Source organism: Sesamum indicum, linkage group LG11 (assembly GCF_000512975.1).
Source record: "Sesamum indicum cultivar Zhongzhi No. 13 linkage group LG11, S_indicum_v1.0, whole genome shotgun sequence".
In the NCBI taxonomy this organism is placed as follows: Eukaryota; Viridiplantae; Streptophyta; class Magnoliopsida; order Lamiales; family Pedaliaceae; genus Sesamum; species Sesamum indicum.
In genome coordinates, this window is record NC_026155.1 from 7,476,893 (window position 1) to 7,486,946 (window position 10,054).

A 10,054-nucleotide genomic window follows, 5' to 3' on the forward strand; every position below is an offset into this window, starting at 1 on the left:
TCGATTTCGTGATATGTGTGCAGCAACTCCAGCAACAGGTGTCAGGTTGTATGCAAGATACCTCCTGCACATATGAAAGATTATTAGTCCGTTAACATAATTATTGAGTGAAAGTATTAATTTTGAGGAAGGATCCACTACAGTTCAAAAATCACCAGCTTGCTATGTCTCTGAAGTCGGCAGTTGCATGACACGAGGCCTGCTGAATTACCCATCATGGTTCAGATATTCAAAGAATGTTTTAGGAGCATCTAAAGTCCTAGCCTTTGACCACTTCTATATATATGCTCGGTTCTATAATAAATTATCCTAGCTTTAGTCAAAAGATAACTTTAACAGATCCAGATGGCACTTTGATTTGTTAATCAACTCTCGAGGCATTCAGTATACTCAAATCCCATAAATAATATTCAAACATTTACTTGACAAAATGCAGAGTAACACATGAGAGAACAGATGTCAAAACTTGTTATGCAAACAGAACATATACCTTTAAAAGAATAATCCTAATTATTAGTTAACACAAGAAATCTGAAAAATCATGTTTGATCTTTGAAAGCAGAAAGGAAAATTAGCAATTTAGATATATGATGTGACAATAGGAAAAAACGAGATCCCATGGAGGCAATACCACTCATATTTCACCAAAATCGATCAACACAGTCACAAGAGGCATATTAAGATAAACAAGCATCTGTACAGCAGAAAAAGTTATGGCAGTAAGTGATGTTAAAAAGGTCTGCTGTCCCTTTAATAGAAAATAGACATGCATTCCTATGGCAAACACTTCATGCTAAAGGCCTTAAAGGTCAGACTCACACAAAATGATCATAATCACTGAAGGTGCAAGAGTCTTAACGGAAAGCAGATAGGTAAACAAAGATGCACTCAAGCAACACATTGTTAGTCAATACTTTATTGCCTTCCACAGTTTCTTCAGATGCTCATTAAGAAGGATTAAAATTCTTGCTGTCACATGCACATTGGTAAAATAGCTGAACTTAATACATGTTTGAATAGTCATTTTCTAGTAAATAGAATTATTACTTGCCTCATTTCCTCACATACCTATCAAGTGCCATATTTCTTGTTTGACCAGAACCCATGCTAAGCACCACTAGCCATCGATCAACAAATCTAGTTCCACCCTCATCCACGTTCAAGTCCAGGACATGCAATTTGATTGCAGCAGTAGAGCTGCCAAATATACTTGATAGTTGGAATTTCTTCCACTTCTTCTCTGAAAAAGGATTTCTAACAACAGCAGACAGAGGATCTATATTAATTGAATAATCAAGGCCTGGTTGTGGGCTCCCCTCCTCCCATGTTAACAAAGATACCTGTATAGTGGAGTATTAATCAGCCAACAATGCAGAATATATATTTTTCTTTTCACTGAATAAACTGAACCTCATCAGTTTTTCAAGTTACTTCTTCAGAGTTTTGAAGAAATCTGGAAGTACTTATTTTGGCTACTCAGTCTTAGTGAAATTACAGATCAAGCTATTCTGGTTGTTATATAAGAATCAAACATAAAAATGATCTCTTCACTCAATAAAGTCAGAGAATAAAGACAATAATTGTATTTGTTATTTTGATCTTGATGTATTATAAAAACAGATTTGAGAAACTAATCAATAGTTATAGTGTTTTCTTGTATTTATGTGATTCATTAGGGTAATACTTGTTGATTATTATACCAATATCATAAATTTCTTATATAGGTTTATTATTGATAAGTAAAACCTTCATCTATTTAATTATCCTTTACATGCAACATTTTTAACATGCAGTTCTTACTGCTGCAATGCATTTTTCACTTTTTTCTAAAAGGAGAAAACACATTTGATATATACAGAATGGTTAAGCAACTTAACTTCCAGCTATAATTAAACTATGCAGTTTACAATTTTAGTGTCCTTTAGCCATCAATTATTCTGCTGTTCCTTTTACATAGTACACTATTCTTACCATAATTTCTTACCCAACAATTGATTAATCACATGATTTATTTTTAATGGTAAAGTATCCATTTTATGCTTCTTGTTTACAGATTAAATTATTTTAGCTATATTTTGCCCAATAAAATTGATCAATCACATATCCCTTTTAAATGGTCCAAGTAACCTTGCTAGAGATGTCAACTTTATCAATTGGTATTTAAGTAAATTAAATAAGTCTGTCAATCTCGCATCTCAACATGTAAAACTTTATGCGCTTCACAGTTTAGAATTTCCTAGTCCACTAAAATAATTTCACATAATTCAACAGCCAACCAAAAAATAGTAAATACTTAATTTACTTTGTTTCAGCAAAATGTTGCAACCTTAAGGGTCCATTCTCAGAAGCCCCTTCTACATGTTAGATTTTCGAATCAGATTGTCTAATTCCAGAATGATGCCTGTAAACTGACATGCATATTTTGTCAAATGGACAAGCAGATCAAAACTTTAACATCAATTCTTCTGGGAGGTCAGAACTATCAAAAACCAACAGCCAAAGATGGATGCTTATCATCCAAGAAATAGGCTGTTCAGAGGTTTATATAGTAATGAACATCTCAATATGCATTGGTAGTACGTACTCAGATGCATAGATATAGTAAGAATTGACAAGAGATGTACAGATATCTATTCCGGTGAAAATGCATGCATACAAACACAAAAAAGTTATATAAAAATTTATTCTTTCTACAAAACGTGGCATCTTTACACTTGTTTGCTAGTCCGCATTAGATTACAAAGACAGAGACAGAGTTGACTTATGAATGTTCTGGAGTACAGAGTCACAGACCCAAAAGACTTGGCATTTCAGAAGGCATAGCTGATGAGTCAGCTTTTTAAACACCTAAGTTTCTTTTTTATTTCTTTTATAGAGCTCATTTTTACATTCAATTAGCTGGAAGGGCAAATAAAGCCCTTATCACCTCTGATGCGGTTAGCCTACCTGTTATGTTACCCAAAGTTGTTAAAATACCTGGACCCAACTGGAAAGAAGAAAACGTTAAAGGTTTACAATAATTTGCATTGGCTTCAGTTTCATATAAAAATCCTTCATCCTCATTAAGGAAATAAATCTACATAAAAGTTTTATGCATTGAAATTCAGACTTTGCTTGCACAAACACATTTTCTTAAGCTAATTTTCAAATCTTCAAATTATTCCCAGTTTTTGCTTCAGCCACATGTATCTCCATAGTAACTTTATTTTGGCCACTTAAAACAGAAATTACCTGTAAAATTGATTTCAAAAATAGTATCATTTTAGAAGCATGCTCCATGAACTTGTTGAAAATCAAAGTCATCCTCGCAAAACCATATTCAGCTCCATCTTCAAGGCATTTTGATGAAAGGGGCATACGTATGACCGTGCAATTAGTTGATGACCATGGCATATTTCCATCAATCAGCATTGGACTGAACTGATCACGAAATCGCTCAGTCAATTTTGTACCTGATATTAAAGAAAAGAAACATTGGTATACTCTTTGTTTAACAACACCGAAGACTTGTATACAGCAATAAGACTTCAAAAAGATAATTCATTTTTTTTTTCACTTTCTCCCATACAAATTGTTAATTAAATTGTTCCTGTCACTTTCTTTGATACGGAAGAGAAGTAAAGGGAGAATTACACCAACACTGCTTGAAATATAGTAAAATTACCAAAGAAACCCTCGATATTTCATAACTACACTCACTCACTAAAACTGTCACAAATGTTAAACTTTCCCCCTTCAGTCCTTTTGACCTGGTCTTACTATCTTATAATTTTTATGGACCATAATGCCCCTAAGGGATGTAACTATAATTATGAAATATAAAAAGGGGTGTCTATGTAATGTATATTTAAGAAACTTTGGAGGAACTCCTATTAATTTTCCTTTATTATATATTTTTTTTAATTTAGCATACCAATTTTTAATTTAAGTTGTAATTTGATAATATTATATTCTTTAATCTTTAAGAGTTCACAATTGTAAAAATGTGGCCAATAATGTTCACCACTTGCATGCTTGTACTATTTCAAGGTTGCAGGACAACCAGCAAGTTGTTATTAGGATGAAACATGGAAAACAATCTCAGTGTAGGGCATCACTTGCACCTCTACAAGTTCTCAAAAACCAGTTTCACAGGCAAAAGTTTGAAGTAGCCGACTTTGCCCATAAAGATTTCAACAAAAACAGAAAAGAAATGACGTGCTGAATTGAATAAACTACAACATAAGCACTGATATAATAATTCTTAAAAAATGTGACCAGGACATGATCAGGATGCAATAAAATGTTTAAACACATTAGTGTGAACATGCAATAAGTCGGTAATAGACATAATAAATTATTAGGGGTTAAATATGGATTTTCATTCAATTATTTTGCTTATGTCAGCAAAATCTGTGAATTTAGCTAATGGATGCATTTCGTACTAAATGTAATTAGCAAACTATAGGGGGTCTACCAATAACTACACCAACCCATAGGAGAGGACAACATAATTATCCCTAATTAAATGCTATATATGTTGCACGGGAAACAATGCATGATATCACAACTAATTCTTATCCAGGCATACCTCTCAAAGGAAAAACTTTGGCGGAAGGCAAGCGTGTTGAAGGCGTGGCAATTGCTACACCTCGAGGATCAAAAATATACAAGTAGCCATCAGATACGACCAATGGTAGATCAGTGATGGAGAAGCAGCTCAGCAATCCCAAGCCATAATTTAGAGTATCACCCCTCAGACTCCATGGTGGAAGAAACTGGAGACTAGCTACTTCATCTCCACTTAAGCTGGCTCCTTCCAGGATTGCCACCAAGGCAGGCCCCTGAAATTCGGCTGCGTAGGTTGGAAATCAGTTACAGGATTCAGCACAAGTTGAGAGTGTTCCATAATCAGTGAAATGCTAAAGCTCACAATCAAACAAGCAACAAAGACATCAAGCATATGAAGAACCATCAACACTCACGATGCATTACCAAGATTATGCTGCAACAGAGACTGACGTGGATGTTCCCTCTTGTCAAAGATGAGGTGAAGCTTTTTGGCTTTGCAGCAATCAGCCAATTCAAGCAAGTCGAAAAGAAGGAACTCATAGTCACCATGTGATTCAAGCAACTCGGTTATTTTGTTATAGTCCATGCATGGAAAATCTTTCGTTAATTCCTTACTCACTAAAGAAAGGGACCGAAGTGATTGAATGCCCAATCTGTTGGCCAGGTCATGGCTGATAGAGGAATGCACAAAACGTTTACCAACAACAGAATTGGTTTCCATCCACGGTGCATCATTATACACAAGATCTGCCGCACCTATGAGCACTCCAGTAGAATCTGGAATCAAAAGTGTACTGCGATTTTCTAGTCCTGGGCCATCCAAGTAGTTATCTGCGATGGTTTCTAGGACACATTGGACAAAATTCAACTGATCACTTGACAGAGTGCCACCTTTTACATCATTTTGCAACCGTTTCAAAACATCAAAATAGTCAAAAACATCAAAACTACGTCTAACACCCAATGCCAAAAGCAAATCCTGGAACATTGATAGCTCAGATGGTACCACATACATGTAGGGGCTAAATTTTACAGGTGAATCAAATGCAAGCACATCTGGGGACACAAAATCATCTCCAATCCAAACCCAGTTAACACCAATCAGCGAAGATTTAAGAAATGCCAGATCATCAGTTCTAACATAATTCTGCAACTGGGAATAGATTATTGGTATTTGCTTTTTCAGTTCTGTATCATACTGCAACCTGGTCTCATTGTAGATTTTAGATAATCCAACTAATTGAGCAGACAATGTATGCAGATCAAGAGGTTCCAACCAACCAAGCTTCTGCTGTAGGTACTCAGAACATTCACCATCCAACACATGCAACTTTGATGAAACAATCCACATCCGTGATTGGGGTCTTGTTGTAAGTGGTGCTGCTATTTTATGAGCTGAGGCTAACCATGGAAGGCCCTCTACCGGTGGATCAGAATATACAGGACACCAGCTGATGGACCGCAGATCTGACCAAAAGTCTTCTCTATCCATATCATCAACCAAGTTATTAACTAGTGAATGAAAGTCCACAGCATTTGATAAGAGGTCAACAGAATCACACACGGACGACTTCTCTTCTCCTCCTCCTCCAGGAAGTGCATTCTCTTGAGATGCCGTAGTATCAACAGAATGACCACTCTCCTCCTCATAAGATAGCTTCAACGTTACTGCATTTAAACAAGAAAGCAGCCTCCTCGCGAATATTACTGCTTCAGAGTCTCTTGATTCATATAACATTGAAACTGACCTGGCACAATCGAGTAAACCAGCAACGCCCAAGGTTTGTCTAAGCCCAAAGGCGACTAAAGTGTCCAGAATTTCAGGGTCAGAGAAGGGCTCAGAAGGGAAGAAGGCTTCTTTATGGAGAAACATCTTTAGTTCAGGAACCCGAGGATCATAAAGCCTATATAGAGCATGTTATAAGTCATTAGGGGCATAAAAATATCAGTAAATTTGGAACTTAAAGATTAAGATCTACGTGCAATAACAACGCACAAGGATGCAGATTTACAATATTTTCTTAACACACAGTGGATATTTGCAATAATTATTTGAAAGAAGTAGAATCTAATTCTTTGTATATCATGCATTTGAAGAAAAACTAGACCATTAGCAAAGGCATTAACAAACACACCTGAATGGCTCTTTCCAAGCTCCATCGGCCGCCTGAACAAAAGGTGTTGTAGAGAACACTTCTTTGCAAGTGTTATCCTCTGTAATCAAGGATCTAATATCACAGAAAATCCCTAAGAGAAAACCCTCCTTGGAAATGAACTCCCACAGGCGAGAGAGAACATAATCTTTATAGAAATCAACCCTTGATGGTTCTCTGATACCTAAAAATTTTTCCAGTATTATCCTTTCTTTCTCTGAATCCAGTTTCACAAAGTCATCATCTAAAAGATCATCACGTACAGATTCCGGTTTAAGCCATTTGAGAGATCTACTTAAAGATAAGAGTTTTCTACTTTTGAATGACTCAAACATAGGGATATGCTTAATAATATTGACATGAGTGCTATCCATCAAGCCATCAGAGAACCACTTGGATTGGAGAATAAAACTTCTAAGTTCATGCAGTCCCCCATCCGTAGCATCACCAAAGAGGCCCTCAATGTCGTCTAGCTTACCCGTGACTGCGAGCAACGCATTTAAAACACCCATTGCTGTTGAGGACTGCACATAATATTTCAACTGTGGATGTTCAATTTGGATATCACGCCTTAGTATTAGGCATCCTGCTCTCTGCAACAACGCTGACATGGTTTCACTCCACCCACCATCTCTGATCACGTTAGAATTTTCAACAAGCTGAATAAGATTATTATTTTCAACTGGCAAAATTGGCCAGTTAGAAAACAATGAAAGATCTTCACAAGACGATCTCAGATAGCTCCATAGAAGTCTAACCCATTCCACACTGGGATGGCCTTGATTACCAGGCACCCAAAGCACCTGCTTAGCATAATGCCATTCTGCTGGAATTACTCTCATAAGTATATTTTCAAGCAGTTGACAGGTCAGAAAAGAAATATTAAAATCTTTGCTTTCAGCTAGAGCACACAACTTATGGTAAAGATGATCAGATATCTCACGGTCTACAAGTTGATGTGGGATAGAATCCTTGAGAAGGCCGTATCCATCTGCCCTCGTAACATAAATTTGTTCACTCAATCCCCTTTTATCAAGTTTTGCAAATGCACCACTTGAAAGTGGTATCAGGGGTAACCCATAGAAATTTTTTGATACAACTGGACTTCTTAGATCGAGCAAGCAGTATTCAAGGGTTAAAATCATTGCATTTCTGTCTGTGAATTCACGGCTCCGCCGAATTAAAAGAGTTCGCAGTAACTGAGGAGTAAGGAAATGTAGTGATGGGCAGATCTCCGTAAATCTGCTAACAATCTCCTTTGGAATGCTCACAACAGGTAAACCAGCATTAGACAACGCTTCTAAAAGTTCCCATGCTTTATCGAAATTGTGATCAGGAAAAATGGCTTGCTTGGTTGATATCCACTGGCCACCTCGGGCTTTTGTGTATAACACACAAAGACCACTCTCAGACACAAACTGGTAGAACTTCCGTATCAATGAGGTCCAAGGTCCAAAACCTCCTGTTTTGGGCCAAAAGGAAAAGAATAAATCGCTTGGGCCAAATTCCAGAGCAATTCTTTCAAGCAGATGACCATAAGCTGGGGCAACCACCTCTTCAAGGAGGTACATGTTCCAGTCTGAGCGCATCTTCCCGTCCCCCGCCATGTCATCACCAAACCATATATCCCTCCGGTTTGATGACAACTCAAAATAAGCATTTATATGAACCGGAAGACCGGTACTAATTGGAAGAGGTAAGAAGCAAAAAGCACGACCATCAAAATCCAATGTAGCGCGAGTAGAAGCTTGAAGTTTCTGCAGAACGTCAGCAGTGTCGGGAAAAGATTCATCCAAATTTCCCTCACTCCCACCCAATTTTTTCCCAATCTCCACAGAGTTTATGGGTGTAGCTACACATGCCCATGGCACAAACTTGTAAAATTTCTTGTCAAAAGTTGTCAATTTATTCTTCACGTGGAAACTACCTATGCATTCACTAGTTAACCACAAGCATGACCTACAACCGGCAGGGTTCTGCTCAGACACCACAAGCTTCTGAGACCTCCATGGAACATTCCTATCAATAGATTTGCTCAACTTTTGAAGGAATTGATCCTTACTCAATCCATCTAGCTGGTTCCCATACATAGAGCTAAAAATGTGCTGAAATTGACTTCTTTCAACTTCAGGCTCATTAACAGAATCCTTACGAACACAATTTAGTAACTGCATTTCACTATTAGGCCCTTCTTTGACAAAGATTGATATGGTCTTTACATTGCGCAGAAAGAGCAGAGTTGCAGAAACAACCTCAGAAAAGGAAGAAAACAGTGATAAGACATCAGAAGGAGCATACACTTCTTTCTTGATCTGGCTTCTAGAAGCAGCATTTGCACTCCTGAGGGCAAAACGGAAGAGAGTGCCAGGAAATGGATGCTGCAAATCACATCCAAAGTGTAGAAATGGAGAAAACTGATCAGGAAATTGTTCCAAAATCTTTCTTCCCGCAAATTTAATCCGGAGTCCAGGGTGAGTTGGAGAAATTCCTGGCAAGTTGCAAGCATGAGGATCAAACATGACGATATTTTCTCCAGAAACAAAAGTTGGGATATCAGTAAAGTGATAAACACAATTAAATCCTAGCCCAAATCTTCCAATTGCAAATGGTTTCTCTAGTTTGCTTTCCTGGCCTATGCGAGAAATGGCGTAAAGATCTTGTGGACTGAAAATAGAGTCGTTGAAACAATACAGAGCTGGGCCCTGCCAGTCTCCCATTTCAGGTGAAAGAAGAGATGAGGTACCGTAATGAGTTTTATCTAATAAAAAGGTCACATTGGAGGCTCCAGCATCCTCAGCATTTTGTACCAACTCAAAGAGAACTGCAGGCCCATCAGCATACATTTCAAGTATATGTCTAAGTCTGGTTGTCAAAGATTCATGTTGCCCAAATGCTTCAGCAGCCCCAGACAAACTTAAATTCATCGAATCAGCACTCTCTGCAAGCAAAATCCTCCTAAAGGAGCGTACCCCAAGCTTCTCAGCGATATCATGAGAAATATTACCGTGAACAAATTTATGAACAGTTTGTTTAGCTCCTAAGGATATAGCTGCACTGCCAAATAAGTTTTCAGAACCATCAGACTCAAGCAACCAGGGGGCGTCATTGTAGACTAAGTTTGTTGCAGTATGTAGTCTGCATGATACATCTGGAAGATATATATCAGTTTGATCTTCATAAAAGTGAGCCTCAGCGAGGTGTTGGGCAATAAATGTAACACCAGCAATTTCCCCAGAATCCAGAGGAGTGGAACCCTTCTTAATGGCCATTCTATATAATATATTTGCATAATCAGAAGGCCGCAAATATTCCTGAATACCTAGCTCCAAAAATAAGTCACTGAAAGCAGC

The 10,054-nt window shown here is 37.5% G+C and overlaps 1 protein-coding gene across 1 annotated transcript in view; it reads right to left on the bottom strand.

Moving 5' to 3' along the window:
* LOC105173512 (sacsin) overlaps positions 1–10,054 on the bottom strand; it is a 30,526-nt gene that overhangs the window by 11,282 nt on the left and 9,190 nt on the right. The window contains exons 4-9 of the mRNA XM_020698017.1: positions 6,687–10,054; positions 4,975–6,455; positions 4,571–4,834; positions 3,232–3,452; positions 1,069–1,340; positions 4–64 (exon numbers count right to left, since the gene is read on the bottom strand). The exon at positions 6,687–10,054 is cut by the window's right edge and continues 31 nt beyond it. Of these exons, the coding sequence (XP_020553676.1) occupies positions 4–64; positions 1,069–1,340; positions 3,232–3,452; positions 4,571–4,834; positions 4,975–6,455; positions 6,687–10,054 (5,667 nt within the window). The remainder of the gene's footprint in view (positions 1–3; positions 65–1,068; positions 1,341–3,231; positions 3,453–4,570; positions 4,835–4,974; positions 6,456–6,686) is intronic.